The following is a 16402-nucleotide window of genomic DNA, read 5'->3' as shown; positions in this document are numbered from 1 at the left end:
AGCGATTGTCCCGATCGATTGCGTGAATTCTAAAGCTTGAGCTGACGGTGAGGATGGTGAGAAAGGATAGATGAAGATGAAAGGCTTTCCACCACGATGGATGAGATGGTCGGATGGAGAGTTGCCCCCGGAGCTTCAGGGCCAGCGGTTGGTCGCCCAGAGCCGAAGGTCAAGGTTTATGGACTCGCCGTGCAGCTTGGGCGGGGGTGCCGTCTTGGTTCTTGTCGTCGTCGTGTCATAACGGGTCTGGTCCTGGTCGCCGTGTCTTATGTTCGGGGCTGGGGACGGGGCGGGGGGGAAAGCGTCAGTTCTAGCCAAGTAGAGCTGGGGAGAGCCGGGCGGCGGAGTCCATGTCCCCTAGGCCGACGACCAAGGTGAGCAGAAGGCGGCGATGCTCCAGGGACAGGATGACGATGTACCCAGCACCTCACACCAAATGTTACGTGGTGGCAAGCCAAGGAACCGAACGACATGATGACCGATGAAATATGATTTTAATGACTGTGGGCCTAGCGCGAGCGCTCCGTTGTTGTTGTTGTTCACCTTCTAGAATGGCGCATACCCACACAGGGGGATCGGCCAAGAAGAGGGGTGCATAGAGGGTTTTTGTGATGTTTGTTTTTGTTTTCTTGGAAAAATAAATAAATAAAGTGATAAATAGAAATAACAGAATACTGGGGAAGAGAAAAGTCAACAGAAGGCAGAAATACCAAAAAGAAACGGGAAATGCATAACGCACGCAGGAGATGGACTCTGCAAGATCTGTATCAGAGGAAGTTGAAAAATTGCAATGAAACGCCACCGTGGAAGTCAAAATCAACAGAGTGAAGCTTTTAGCGAGGCGGCTGTGACTCTCATGCGGATCTCATTGCTGAGCGAAGCGACAAAAGCATATTTTCAGATAGCATAGGTGCTGATCCGGAGGCGTTATTAGCTGTCCGTGTCCCAACGCTTACGTACGCTAAATGCAAGCGTTTGGGGGAATTTACACTGTTACATCCACGCTTTTAGTCCAGCGCATGCAAACGGAGACGCAACGATCATTTCAGCTTAGTGGTACCACCGGGTTTAAGAACAGGAACCATTTTTCCAAGAAACCGACACCCTTCTTTTCATTTTACATTTTAATATATCGATGCGGCGGATTGGCTGAAAAAAAAAGGCAAAAAGGAGGGGGGATGCAGCCGTAAGAAAAATTCTGGGCGTGTTCTCAGAGGATTCAGGTCCACCTGCGGATTTGGTAGGGTAGGAGTCTAATTGTGCTTTTTGCGCACGGATGGAAGTTGATGAAGGTGGCAACGTGCAATGCCCAGCGTGAAAGTGTTGCATAGAACTCTCGTGCAGTGGCCAGTGAAACCGATCTGTTCACGTCGCCGTGGGTTTGAAACACAGTCACGTCATTTTTATCTTATTTCTGCAGGTATCTGAGAGGCTTCAGACAAATATCACGTTTTATAGGATTGCTAATAACGTAGTGCTTACGACGATGACGATATAGATCGGCACGAAAGCTATTGCGGGCGGTAAAATATGAAGGTTACAGTTTAACCTGTAAATCACTCGCAGCTTACCGCCAAATAAGGATTACAGCGTAATCCTGATTTTATATTATTCTTACTTTATTATATAGCCGACGGTAAATTGAAAGATCCAGCGTAACCGGTAAAAAGTGTACGGTACGCTGTAACCTTAAAAAATGAAGGTGCGCACATTTTCTAAAATGTGCACCTGTAGTAAGGGTTACGAAGATTACAATGTAATCTAGCACCGTTTCATATTGGAGTACAGTCAGTGAGTCCAAAAAATCAATTTCCGGTGTGTGCGTTCAGTCGTGGTGACATGCTTTATGTATCGGCCACTAGTGGAGGAGCTAGCGGTGAGGACTAGTTATTCTAGAGCGAGCTCATGAGGGAGCAAGAAGAAACTGACAACAAAATCAGCTGAGCGCAGCTGAAATTCGACAGCTTCTTCTGGAAGGGCGCGCATAGCGCACGTGTATTTTGCTCGCGTGTCATCTAGTAGGAAGCCACGATTTTAGCTGGGCTCCGTTCGCTGACACCAGGTGGCCGTCGGGCAAGACGCACAGCGCCTTGTCGTTGCTCGAGAGAAGGTCTGACAGCGTCATGGCGGAGGCAGCAGTCAGAGCACTGAGTGGCACGGAGACCAACACCCAGCACCGAGGCTCGTCTGCGGGCACCGGAGGCCAGCAGAAGGGGACAAGCGAGTTGTCCTGGTTCGAGCTGGACCGCCGTGTCGGAATCAATCGCGCTGTGCCCGGAGGCCAGATGCGCGGACTGTCACCGTCACCGCTGGAGGGCACACTGTTGTCATAGCTGCGGAAGTGAGGACAAACGACAAGGACACCGCAGTTTCTGGACGGGCATCAACAGCTTGGTCTTTGCGTGATCGGAGCCCCTACACTGGCTCCTGGTGGTTCACGCGCTTGTCAGCAGAGGCTGAGATAGCAATTATCGTTTGCGCTAAGAACACGACCGGCTTCACAGAGAACGACCTGCTCGTGTGCTGGTGCGCCAGGACGCCAGATTTGTTTTCCTTTTTTTCTTATTAGAGTTCTAGTTCGCTCAACCGCCACTGAGGAGACCGTGTACCGGTGTCGCACGGGCACTTTCGATCGTGATCGGGTCCAGCATGACCGAACTAAATCCACATCCGTTGCTGCATGCACGTCCATTTCAACCGCGATCGAGCCCGATCCTGCTCGACTCCAAGCCAGTTCCTGAAGCAACAATCAAGCTTTTCGATCCCGGCAAAGGGCTGCATTATAACTAAAAAGGAAACGTCCAGAAAGGTATTATATATACACTATAAAATTTAAAGAAACTTGTTTTATTTCGTGCTGCTTGCTTTTCAGAATTGTGTTAGACTTCACCTGGTCAGTAGCCGAGTGCCACGTGCATGGCCCCGCAGATGGTGTTTAACGTGTGTTTTTGATAGCATCACATCCACGTAATTTTTGTTTTTCCCCTCCCCAAGTGTAGGGTAGCTAACTGGGCATCGCCTGGTTAACCTCCCTGCCTTTCCGTCCTTTTTTCTCTCTCTCTCTTTTGATCAGAAGTGATTTTGTTAACTTCTGTTTGATTACAAATCCGTTTGCTTGTCACCGTTTGTAGAAGTGCATGTTTATGCTGCGCCGTCTGTCATTTAGTAGGCCAACTCGTCGATCAGTGCCGAATGGGGAGGTTGCAGCGTTGCATGTCGAGCGCGCTCATATCTACAGGCAGGATCGAATGTGCCCGTGTGACAGTGATGTTCGGATACGAACTTGCGCGGTGGGATAAATTACCGAGCACATGTTTAAACTTTCGTGAGTGTGCTCGTATCCAAGCGTGTTTCCGTACGCACATCAGCGCACGAAAAGGAAGAGGCTAGATCTTGAAATGCACTAAAGAAGAACGAAAGTGAAATTAAAAATAACAGCCTGAGCCCACGGAACGGATGTGTGATAATGGCTGTCTCCTACTGCTTAGCTCGTTTTATAAAGTAATCTTTAATTACTACCATTCAACTTCGTTTCACGCATTAATATCAAATGAAGCAAAAAAAAAAGGTACATGGACCACAGAAGTGGATTTAAAATTTGTCCTTTGAAAATATCAGTAATCATGTAAAATGACATTCCTCGGGACAAGCGCTTGTGTAGGAGGCAGCGGGATGAGCAGGTCGTCAAGTGTAAAGCCAGTCGTGGCTAGGATTATATTGTAGCGAACACCACCTGAAATTTTATACAGGAAACACTGATGCTGCATTCTGATCATCGTTTCTTCAGGGAAGGTGAAAGCGAGGTGTTATTTCCATCGTGTTAATACATCTGCCATCCCCCTTTTTTTTTAAGTCTTAAAAACATTTTGGCCTGCCGCTGCCTTGCGAAGGCACTACCGCATAGCGCTGCTGCATATGGGGCCGCCACCGCCGTTCATTGCGCAGACTTCTTGAAGGAAGGTCGAACGACCTGGTCGAAACGGACGCAAAGTACTTCTGCAATGTTAGTGGCTACCATGGACCGGAAACCAGTTGAAATTCTAGGCCGTCTTAAAGATATTCTGTCCCGTTGAACTCTTCTACCCCTGCTATGTTCAATTCCCTCACTCTCCCGAACTCCAATCCCCTCCCGAAAAAAAAAAGTAGACATGAATTTGAATACCCCAGAGAGACCCACAAAGTGGTCTGAGTATTGATTTCGCTGCTTACGAGGCCTATGCCCGTTCTTACCAGTGTCTTCTGGTCCGTTTTGTTTCCGGAGGCCACATACTCTTCAGAGAATTCCATTCTTCCTCACTGAAACTCTCCTGCAGCCAGCTGAGTTCCTCGAAGGCACCGTATCGGACTCTGCCACGATTAGAGCCGCTCTGGCGAACAGTGGGCGCAAAAACGAAAATTATCAGTCATACTGAAACACAGAAGTCAAGGCCACAAACAATTTTTCAAAAGTGCTCCAAGCCTTAATTGTACCAGGAAACGAAGATTAACATTCATTGCTCTTTGTCTGCAGTGCACCCACCCAGCTTTTTAATGGTATAGCGTGAGCGTCGAACAAACATTTCTAATGGCGCCCTGTGATGAAATGAAGCGGAAAAACTCAGTCAAAAAACACAACAGAAAAGTTTATGTCGGCACAACAGATTTTCTGCAATCTTTTTGATCTGAAACTTGTAGTAACAAAGTAATTCTCTGTAGTTACTACACCAAAGTAGCATAGAAATACATACCACAGATAGTACTACGGAAAAACTACAAATGTCAAAAATAATGTCAAACTACAAAAACAGAAAAATGTCAAGACAAAACGACAAAATATCTTGTATTTTTTACATGGTACTGTCGTTTCTTTTTTTCGAATTACAGCGGGCGAGAAAACGTGCGTGCACACCAAGTGCGCGCAGTGAGTATACCTGTATCGCCACTCCGCTCTGTCAGATACCTCTGTACGACCATTTGTCTGACACTCACGTGATACCTAACACAACAAATTCGCAGTTCCTTGACGTAGCTTACAAAGGAAAGCGGCGACAGTCGATGGGCTGAAGGTTACTGCACATACAATACGCAGACACACGACTAGAACAAATCACACACAAAATGCTTATTGGGTTAATGGGGTTTAACGTCCCAAAGCGACTCAAGCATGAGGGACGGCCTAGTGAAGGGCTCCGGGAATTTCGACCGCCTGGGGTTCTTTAACGTGCACTGACATCGCACAGTACACGGGCCTCTAGAATTTCGCCTCCATAGAAATTCCAACGCCACGGCCGGGATCGAACCCGCGTCTTTCGGGCCAGCAGCCGAGCGCCACAACCACTCAGCCACCGCGGCGGCGCCACACACAACATGCATAAAATGCTTGTGATAACTGAAGTGTGCTGCTAAATTCCGTTACACTCCACGTTACAAAGTTTCTTCCGAAGCACCAAATCCAATAATGTGCGATTGTGTACAGCGAGCGGCTGATTTGCATGAAGAGGATCCTAAGAGAGAACAGTTCACTGGTGGCTTTTAGCGGCAGTGAGCCTTGGGGGATTGGCGGATACATGTACCCATTGCGCCACGACTGAGAAGGAATTTTTTCTTTTGAAGCGATAGCTTGCACCGTCACGCTTGCAGACTGACTCGCGCGGGCGCCGCAACCACTGTTGACATATCGGCCTGCCGGAGCATTGAGGTCGTCGCGCCTTGCCAGCAGCTGACTCCGTTCACTAAAACCGCGGTTGAGAGCAGCACAATCGTGGCGCGCGAATGCGCTAGTCACGTGATTTTTGTATTTTGCGTGCTTTATTTGGAGCTCGGAAAAGAGATACACGTGAGGCTTTCTTTATCGCAAATCAATGGAATGGGGGTTTCTGAAGGTGCTCTCCAACTTTGCTATTCACATTTGTTGTCTAAGGTGAATATTTACATGTTCAGAAAAAATTGCTAATTAATTAATTGCAAAACAAAAAATTGCCCATGATGAGCAAGCCGGTTGGTAGATGTATGTAAGTGGTTTCCCTGGCCTACCTCAACTACTTTATTTTTAACCCTTGGCTAAAGTTAGCGTGGACACCCTGTATATGCTTCAAAATGAGAAATCACACCGCGGCATGATGGAGCGTAAAACGTGTGGACATCGAGTCAATGGATTATGTCGAGCGGAAGAATGACTCAACCGCTGGAAGAGCTTCCTCTTCTGACAGGGTAGATTTGTAGCCGCAGCACTTGCAAGCGCGCACAGGGCTGATTACGCCGAGGACCCAGCGCTTTGATCTGTGCTCACCTGCGACTTGCGCAGCCTGCGAAGGCGGTTCCTGAACACCTCGCTCGCACGGTACTCGTCGTTGGCCCTGAGCCGTCGTTGGCGTTGCGCATTGCGCGCCCTCTCGGCTGCCCGGTACGTCTCGTCCAGGCGGCGGATCCGTTGGCGCTGGGCGTTCAACACCCTCTTCACGGCGGCTTCCTCGGCACCGCTAGCAAAGAGCTGTTCCTGCTGCCGGCGACGACGAAGCGCAGGATGCGTCGAGGCACGAGGGGCGTCGCGATATGCTGTCGACTCGGGGTTGCGGCCGCGGTCAGCGGTGAGGTCACTAGCGTTGCCGATGCTCAAACAGTTCTTCATGGTGCACGGGCAGTCTGCCAAAGGGCCAGTGCTCGAGTCACTGCCATGACTGCTGCCAGCGTAGCCGTCGCCAACTACACAAGGGCATCGGGGACAGGTCGGAGACATCTCAGCCAGGAAGGCACCCTTGGTCGACGGATGGACGGTATACGCTTGCTGGCGGCGAGCAAGGCCAGAGTCAGGAGCTGAGCAGGAGAGTCAGGAGCTGACGGTACAGCTGCGGGTTGACCGTTTCCTCACAAGATAAAGGTGGGCTATTTAGAGATTATCGGCAAAGGACGGCCGATACCTGTCGGTGACCGGAGCAATGGAGCGTCGAGTCAAAAGCAGCGCCGCAGACCGGTAGCACACGCGACCTCGTCCAAATGAACGCGATCGATGGCTGCGACGGAGCTTCTCGAGCCACTGAGGCGACGCACACTGAAGTTTTCTTGGCGCAGTGACCTCTGCCGAAGCGGCTATGGTTTCAAGCTGGGCGCGGTCCACTGGGCGCGTAGGCCATCAGCAGTGTGCTCCCAGTGCGTGCCGTGTGTTGCATGAAGGGCGCGCGTGCACACGCACTGGTCGGCGATCATATTTCGCGCCCTGTGCGTAGGCCAGAGCCAATCGGCGCGAGGCTAAGCGCGCAGACATCGTCCTGCTGACTGCCGAGTGAGATGCAGCTACTGATTGGTTGGTTGGCTATATTGATCAGCGATGGCTGTAAGGTATCATCGTCGTCGTCAGTGCTGTGCACATACGTCCAAGTGGCTCCAGCAGTATGTATATTTACCGCTGAGCTGACGTTTTTACGTTTTTGGTTGCTACATTCTACCTACGTGTCTCCAATTGGGGCACCGTAATGAATACTACTATAGGCGTTTTCCTCAGGTTACGGAAAAAATTGTTCATTCAATTATCAGAAAGAGAAGAAAACTTAAATGAGGCTCAAGGCCAATCCTCCGGCGTGGATATGTGCCATTAAGCCTGAGGACATCATCATCACCATCAAGCAGGCCGATCCCCTAGTGTGGGTATGCGCCATCTTTTGTTAGTCTAACAACAAGTCAAACCGTAGCATTTTTGTTGAGCGGACAAGAGCCCACAGAACGCCAGTGCTGGATTTGATGCCCCCGAAAAACACGTCTGCGACTACTTAAAAGGTATGTCCATCGCAACCCGGCCAGAATGCACCGCATCAACCTAGATGAATTCAAACTCGATTTTTTTTTTTTTCGAGAAATCTGCCGTGAGGCATAAGTTGAGAAAGAGGGAGTGAAATGTGGGATATAGAGAGTTAAAAGAAGGGATGGAGACCAGTGTCGGCGAGGTAGTCGCATAGGCTGCTCGTGAACTGATTGTTCGAAGTCCACTTCACATATAGTCTCCTTCGCGGTTCCAGCGCAGGCCCACCTCCCTGAGGAGCCGTTTTCTAGTAGGGGCCGTCGCTGGGCAAGTCCACAATAGGTGCCGCACATCCAAAATGTCCGGTGCAGCGCCGCAGTGAGGGCACCTGTCAGTTGCTGGCAGATCTTTATCACGTCACCGATGACAGATATGTGGCGTAAGAGCCACCCCTGTCCGAATCCGGTGCACTAATACCTCTCCCTGCCAAGTAAGACTACGGGAGAGAGGGTGCAAACACAGAGGAATTAGAGCGCGTGTTAGCTGGCGCAGAGCTTGTGAATCGTAGACATGGGACAGGAACAGATCTGGGGGAAGAGGAGAAGGTTGGGGTCGTCTGATGGGTCAAGGTGAGTCACAGCATTTGCTTGAATGTAATGTGGATCGTGACCATAGCCGCGAATCAAGTGTATGCGCACAGGACATGGGTACCTTACGCTCAAAATGTGACCAGAAAGCCACAATGGAATACATCTTTTGAGACTGCCCCACAGACCCACCGCCCGAAGAACTCCAGAAGCTTGGCTCGCAAAAGTGGGAGACCTTGCTGGCCAGCTCTGATCCGGAGGTGCAAGTCCGGGTCACAGCAGGACCCCAGGAGGTCGCCTTCAGCATCGAATGAGGGCCATTTGGTGGGGTCGACAGAACCCGTCACTCCCAGTACCGATAATAATGTTGTGTGACTAACTGGCTTACTACAGTACTGACTGCATGATGCCAAAGCAACATAACCAAGAGATGTCCTTAGATGTCCTTTACCTTAGATGTCCTCTGTGGTCCTTTATTCCTTGCCGTTTAACGTAAAGTTTGCTTTCTTTCATGCTAAGTTGTCTGCTATATAATTTCCAAGAACAAATCTAACTGTCCTGTTTTGAATTTTTTTCTAATTTACTTATAAGCTCAGATGTATTAGACTGCTAGGAGGGTGAAAGTAAATATTCTTTCAGCACTCCACAAATTAGACGGGCTTTAGGCACAAGAACCCACCCAGGAATCGAAACATCAGCTGTCAGATGCGACACGCCAACAGTTTTGTGGATTGAGGAGGTTATCGTCTACAAAATACCTTTGTCAAGCGGTGTCAGATGGGTGAAATTTTTACGGTTCATTGTCCCGACTCTGACTTCAAACACCATGGCCAGTGTGCACCTGATTTTGAGAGATCTGAGATTATTGACAGCCATCCTACGCGGATCACACGCTGAGACAGATAGGAGGTAGTCGCTGTGTAAATGAGCCGCCAGTTGCTTTTTCGCGAAAAGAGATCCGTTATCTGTGTAATAAACGTGTGGCATGACCTTCGGACTCATGCTTGTTTTGCAGGCTCCCTTTCTGGTTTTATTTTTTTTCTTTCAGATCTTTCCGCATATTTCGACAAATTTTCTAATAAACACTACAGGTTAGATGAAGCGCCAGTCTGTTGTCTTCAATTGTCCGTGTCTTTCTGTGTGCTTCAAGTCAAACATGGTTTCCTAACAAGCCCAGATTCATACCTTCCTATGGTTGTACGCTGGGTTTAGCGCTAAGAAGCTGCATGTGGGCTATTAGGGACGCCGTACCGGGCTCCGGGTTAATTTCGATCGCATGGAGTTTCTTAGTGAGCAGACTCATCGCACAGTACACGGACGTTTTCTGCATTTCGTTCGCACCAAAAACTCTGCAGCCGTGGTCCTGATTCTGCCCGAGAATCTTTGCCCCAGCAGCCAAGAGCCAAAGCGACTTATCCGCTGCGTCATATACGCACCTGCAGGCCCATTATGATAACAAGGCAACCCACAGGCATACCTTGAATACATATGAGTATACAGGCAAGACAGCGACCGTGCTCTGAGCCGTTGGGCTAGAACGCAAACAATGTAGGCTGACTGAAACCCATTATACGAATTTTAATAGACGTTTTTAGCATTCAGGAGGCGTTGGCCCTACCCATCTCAGTGCGCGTGCGCAGGGGTCGTACGGTAAACCCGCATACTCCTTCCACTCCTAGGCACAGAAGGAAACTCAACACTGCGAAGCTTGTGTTTTGCTTGGGTTGTTTGACATCTACTCGAACACATTAGCAAGTTTTAGTGCTCGGGTGTGTCGTGATTTCTGAGTGAACAGAAAGCAGTCATTGATAAAACGCAAAATTTTATATCAGTCTATGTACAAACGTTCCTCTGGAAACAGCCTTATGTACAAAAAGAAACAGGCCTCGAAATACAGCAATGGAAGGCATTACAGCACAGGCTGAACAGATTGCAGCACAGCGGCAGATTAACAATAAATTCCGAGGCCAGATCACAGTCTGCAAAGCAATCACAACCGTTATGAGCGAACCTGCACCATCAACGGCACTGATGAGCCTATCTCAGCAATAAACACTTTTTAATCTCTACTCACCGCCCAGCAGTGCTGAACGCCGTCAAGCGCGTAAACATTTTGTTTCTACGGCGTTGTGCTCTCATCCATGCTACAACAGAACATTAAACTTGAAAAAAAAAAAAAAATGTGGGGTGTAGGAAAGGAAGAAAGGCTTAGTAGCCTTCAAAAGCACGACTGGGAAGCAGGTCTCCCCAGTGCAAGCGCTAAAATGTCGGATTTTTCACAAGCCTGCAGCAGTATTAATGTAAAAGTTGTGTACACTGCGCCCACAAAGCAATACGCCTCGTGTGCATTGCGATGCTTAGGTACCGCTTAATATCAAGGAGCGCGCTGACAGTTTTCAGTGGCGCGCGCTGCCAGTTGTAATGAACGCTTGGCAATGCTAAACGTACGCGTTACAGCAACACGGTAGCGCACAACACGATAAATGCGTGAATATACCGGCAAGTCGTGGCCGTGAAAAGTTAAAGACTACACGTAAGCGCAGTAGAGAGAGAGAGAAGAGAAAGGCTTGAGGTTTACTCAGAGATGCTACGTCTTGTGAAATTCGTTAAACTTTATAGAGTGCAGTACTTAAGCGCACAGTTTATGTACCTTCAGCTTAAATAACGAGGAATAATCAAGCAGCAATACTTCGTAACGCAGCTGTCTACAGAGAGCAAGGCGCAATTTTTGTAACGCAAGTTCAGGCCGCTGTATATCACTTTGACACAGAAAGCCACACATTGTCACATGGTGTCGCACGAATACATTTAAATTCAGCGTAAACTGCAAATCTGGGAAGGTTTAGTTATTTGCACTCGCATTTAGGCTACAAATAACCAGCCGAAAAAGTTCACGCACAACGTAAAAATAGTATTGTAGCATGTGCGACCAAAAAGTCACTACGGTATGCAAGTCTTCACAGTCTTAATAAAAACGGTGCGCTCCGATCATGCACCCACCTTTACGCGTAACATAGCACGTTTTAACTCGCCACAACCGTCTCGAGCTTAGGGAGCATACCTTCTGTCACACAAAACAAACAGAAAGGCAGCCTTGAACTGTGTTCGAACGTGACACGACCACATCTGCTTAACTTTACATATATCACGGTGAACGTTCTAACTGTTCACAATTCAGACACTTTTCTTACCACCCCAACAGATGGGGCGGATAAACGCTGCTCGCTTTTGCCGGCGCTGGCCATGCGTGTGTTCGTCTGATCACTGCCTACAGTGTAGGCGGCCAGAAGCACCGTCACGGATGCGTGCGCATCTGGCCTTAGTTTCTTAAATCGTTGCATTTGGCGCAGTCGTCCATCACCTCGTGGTATTCTTCGACCTGCAGAGTCAACTCGAAGATGTCGTAGTTGGAACGGATCATGCGAGAACACGACTTGAGGATTTGCATGGCGTCTTCATTCGGCCCTGCAAATCATGCAGACAGATAGGAATGAGTCCAAATAAGGATTGGGTAGATGGGCATGTTAGATGAATGTGTCGAAGAAGCGAACAACCACGGAGATAATCGTCAGCCTCTCAAAAAAATCTAACCAACCGCTGCAGCGTCACTGCGCCCAGCAATACGCTTGCACTAAAGGCTAAAAAATGTTTCCAAGAGTAGGTGTTTATTTGACCTAATGCGGGTGCATTCCTTATGCAGTACTGTGCCATCGCCAGAGTTACCAATGCAGAAAAATGACGAAATCTGATTAATGCTGTTAGGAATTATCAACCCTCTCAGAAGCCGCTCGCCGTTTATATCCAGAAACGTTATTACTGCGGTAGCACTAAATGGGCCGCTAGCGAAAAGGTCACCCTGTGTCGAGATGAAGCTGGAGGAGAAGCAACAGCTGCGGACCGTGTGCATGTGGATATTACCGCCACGTACCGTCTTTGTCAAAAGTAACCAGGCTTCGTGGTTTGGTTCTAGCTTGTATAGTGTGTATAGTGTGGCTTTCCTAAAGATCAAAAGGTGTTGGAAGGTAAGAAGACCCCCAGTCCTTCCCTTTAACGACTATTTCAGCTTAAGGGAAGCTATAAGGGATCCACTGTACGAGCTAGAAGCAAATCATGCAGCCTGGTTACTTTTGACAAAGACGGTACCTCCAAACGTACAACACTCGGGTGCCTTTTTCTTCGCGATGTCAGTGCACGTTAATGACCCCCAGGTGGTCGAAATTATTCCGAAGCCCTCCACTACGGCACCTCTTTCTTCGTTTTTCCCCCTCCACTTCCTCTTTTATCCCTTCCTTTACGGCGCGGTTCAGGTGTCTGCTGAGATGTGAGATAGTTACTGCGCACTTTCCTTTCCTCAGAAAGGAATTTTTTTTTTGTCTACTGACCTAGAAGGTCAGTTATGCGCCTTTGCTTTCTTCAAAATGAACGGAGTCTATACCTACCCCTGGTTTTGAGAAAAAGAAAGGCGCATAACTGCCTCAATTTGTAGCTGAACGCCACCGCTTGCTCTGCTCACGTCGCGAGTGAGGCGTCCACCGACCCAGTGAGCCAGTTACACATTCTACTCAAGCTGCGTCTGGCACAAGCGGGAGCTAACCACAGAGACTACAAACACGTTTGACTTATTAGAGACAACCTTTCAGGACGTGCGTGATGTAAGTAGTTTTGCTGCGTGTACGACTTTAATGGTGTCCTTCGCACAATGAAAAGTTCCTTTATACCCTGAGCAATGCTAATACATATCCTCCGAAACCAACTCATTCCTAAATTGCATAAAGTCGGCAGCGTGTCCTTTTCTCGACACCGCTCTCTTACTGCTCTAGGTGTAGTAAGAGCGCACTCACGGATGACAATGTGAGCGGAGAGGGCAATCTTGTCCATGGAGAGCGCCCAGATCCGCAGGTTGTGCACCATGTGCACGCCAGGCTGCTGCGCGAGCAGGGTGAGCACCTGGCGGAAGTCGATGCCGCTCGGCTTGCCTTCCATGAGCACAGTGAGCGCCTCGCGCAGGATGGCCATCGTCGACAGCAGCACCAGCACCGAGAACAGGAACGTGCACAGCGGGTCCGCGATGCGGTAGTCGGGCTGAGGGAAGAGAAGGTGGTCAATCACGTTGGCGTCTACTTGAAGCTAGAGCAAAAATTATACGCCTTTAGCATACCGTGTTACAGTTGCCGGAGTACAGGGACCCCGCGCCCTGTCAGTGCGCATGCGCAGGTCGCTTAGGGGGTGCCAGATGGCGCCAGGTACCCGGCAGCTACGCGTACACCTGCCGCATCGAGATTAATCAGCGCATTCGCACAGGCGGTGGGAGGGCGCCCGGTACTCAAGTAACGGTAACACAGTACACGGTATGCTAAAAGACAGCGTTAGAATGCACGTTCGGAAGCCACCCCAGGAACGAAACACACCAACTAGCGCCCTGTTTCAGTTGCATGAGAAAATATGAAGTTAAAAGGTAGAAGAGAAGCATTTCGAAGCAAGGAGAAGACCTAATGTTAACGCATTGCCATCGCATAATGATGATTAGGCACCCCCGTAATTTTTGTTCTTGACCGGCATCGGAGGCGGATCTGCGACATCTGTTGCGGACGCAATTCGGCATTCGTCACTTCCGCTGTCCTCATGTTATAACTGCAGGGCTACGTCCTGGCTATCCCTTCGATTGCACCCAGTGCTCATATGGCTCGCGGAAAAGGTAAATCCTGGATTTCAACAGGGAGTACCACTATTACATAAGCCTGCTTCCTTTTATGCGAAGCATACTAAAATAGCCCTACCCAGCTCCTCGAGCGCGGCGGTGTCGTTACCATTGACCTTTCGTGACCTCCATGTCATACCACGTGATGCGTGACGTCACAGCAGATGAGAAACGGGGGCCCAGCTCGCGCCGTCGCGCGAGGCGTCGCGACCAAGGAGGACCACGTGATGCGTGACGTAACGACATAGGAGAAACGGAGCCCCAGCTCGCGCCGTCGCGCGAGGCGTCGCGACCAATATGTTTCCTGCTTCTGCCGCTAGGTGCGCTGTAGTGAACACGTGATGCTGGGGCGGCGGTATACAAGGGGGTACGCCTGCCTCTGCTATAGTAGGAGACAACTTAAAAAAACAGCGGTTGCTAACACTGGGCCGCGGTCCACGGCGTCCTGTATTAATCCGCTGGCCAATCGCAACAGTAAACAAAATCAACTATTCAATGTTGGTCTGCACCGAACAATTCACGTATCACAATTCTAGAGCTCATAATATATCTCTTGTCCTAAGCTTCTTGTTTGGGTAACAAGAAACGTTTCAGCAGCGGACTAAATTTTCATCGCGGAGGAATTCTGATCGCGGAGGCTGAATGTGGGCGGAGCTTCACTGCAGACTTAAGTTGTATCCGACTATAGGCGTACACGGGATAGAGATGCCTCCTGGAGACAGGGCTGCTCGTTGGGATGAGAAGCAAAAGTCGCGGCGTGCTACAGAGACTGATGAAGAGCGTGAAGAACGTCTAGCCAAGCGGCGTGCTCGATATGCAACTCGGCGACAATATGCTTCGCATCTGACTAGGCTTAACCCCAGGTAGCACACGACGGCGGGCCAATATTGGAAATCCACTGGCAAAGCGTGGCCCTAACTAGGCCCAGAGTAGCCAGTGAGCATCCGATATTGGTTGTGCCACTCCTTAGCACATCCAACAATGGCCCTGGTTGTCCGTCGCTTTACCAGTATTGGCTGAGCCATCATTAGATCCTGGCTATCATGGGCCAGGTTAGCCAGGATTGCCCCACTGTTTGCCATTGCTGGCTGTGCCATCATCGAATCATGGCTATCATGGGCCATGTTAGCCAGTGTTGTTCCACTCTTTGCCAGAATTGGCTATGCCATTTCCGGGAGCTGGCTATATTGGCCTAGGATTACCACCGCTTCTCCAGTGTTCAAACTATACTGGCAAACGTTGGTAAACATTGTGTCATCCATTAAAATGGGTTCAAAATTAATTTTATTGTCGAGTACCATATCGGCAGTTCATAATTTTCGAACGCGCTAAAACATGCGAGTTCAAAGATTTGGTTTTATTTATTATTATATTTTAAGCGAACACTTTTGCAGTTTGTGAGCAAAGCTACCCATGATTCCGTTGGAAAAACTGCACTCTGCTTGCGCAGTGAGCAGCAATAATACGTTTAGAATTGCGATCGAAGTCCTGTTGATCAGAATTAACGTTCTGATTACACCCGAGACGCCTTCAACAAAAATTGTGAACAGGTGCCTTCAACAAAAATCAAATAAGTTTCATTTTATTAAATTTTTGGAATAAAAAAATCACTTTTTTTTATTCGCTCTAGGAATTCACTGCCGCAGTGCGCAGCTGGTGTCTGCTTCAGGGAGATCGCGATACAAACGTAATAGATTAGCGCAAGTGCATTCGCTAAACCGAAATTGTGCTCAGTTTTGGCAACGTCCAGAAACGAAGCAGTCGCCTCGTAATTTCGAATTATGCGTTGCGCTCGTGAAATATTAGGCGGGTGCTTCATAAACGCACGCGGACACGTGCTAAGCGATTCCTACGCTTCCCTACGTCGTGCCCTGTGATTGCGCCTTTCCCGTGTTTTCTGATTTGCTATTTCCTTCCTTATCTGCAAATCGTTGTGTTGGAAATTGTTTTTGACCATTTTATTCTTCTGTTGCGTAATTTGCATTGGGGGCAATATAGCTCTTGCTCACGTCCTTGCATATTTACTCGCAAGTTTTTTTTTTCTTTCGAACATGACCTTTATTGATGAAAACCGTCGAAAGTAGTTGCGAACCACAATTCAACATGCCTTTGTTTGTTTTTGCTTTTTTGCGCGAAACTTCCACACCAACAAACAATTTGAGGATTCTTCGACGACCACTGAATAAATGGACTGACAACTGGCGTTAGACGCATGTTAACCTAGCTTGTTTGGCGCATGTACGGTACATGAAACTATGAAAGAGCGCGCATTCTGCTTGGATATTTTTTTTTGCTTTATATTTTTGTTATTATGTGGTAACATTTTAAGCTATCTTGAACTAACAGAAGCCACATCATACGGCCCCACAAAATACGCGAGTGTCTCAAGTCGTTTTGGCGGAATGC

General features: G+C 48.7%; 1 protein-coding gene and 1 pseudogene across 4 annotated transcripts in view; both read right to left on the bottom strand.

Annotated features, from left to right (window-relative positions):
* Window positions 1-1755: 1755 nt before the first annotated feature.
* LOC149371828 (uncharacterized) lies at window positions 1756-7154 on the bottom strand (annotated as a pseudogene).
* Window positions 7155-10100: 2946 nt separating this feature from the next.
* Window positions 10101-16402, bottom strand: part of ZnT35C (solute carrier family 30 member 3) — a 58007-nt gene continuing 51705 nt past the window's right edge. For all 4 annotated transcript variants that reach the window (XM_089566110.1, XM_089566111.1, XM_089566113.1 and 1 more), the window contains 2 exons: window positions 13140-13380; window positions 10101-11763 (listed from right to left, as the gene is read on the bottom strand). In XM_089566110.1, coding sequence (XP_089422236.1) covers window positions 11618-11763; window positions 13140-13380 — 387 coding nt within the window. In that variant the 3' untranslated portion in view covers window positions 10101-11617. The remainder of the gene's footprint in view (window positions 11764-13139; window positions 13381-16402) is intronic.

The sequence above is a fragment of the Amblyomma mixtum genome, chromosome 1, assembly GCF_055824585.1.
Source record: "Amblyomma mixtum isolate Tamu chromosome 1, ASM5582458v1, whole genome shotgun sequence".
Classification (NCBI taxonomy): Eukaryota; Metazoa; Arthropoda; class Arachnida; order Ixodida; family Ixodidae; genus Amblyomma; species Amblyomma mixtum.
This window is presented reverse-complemented; position numbering and strand designations above follow the sequence as displayed.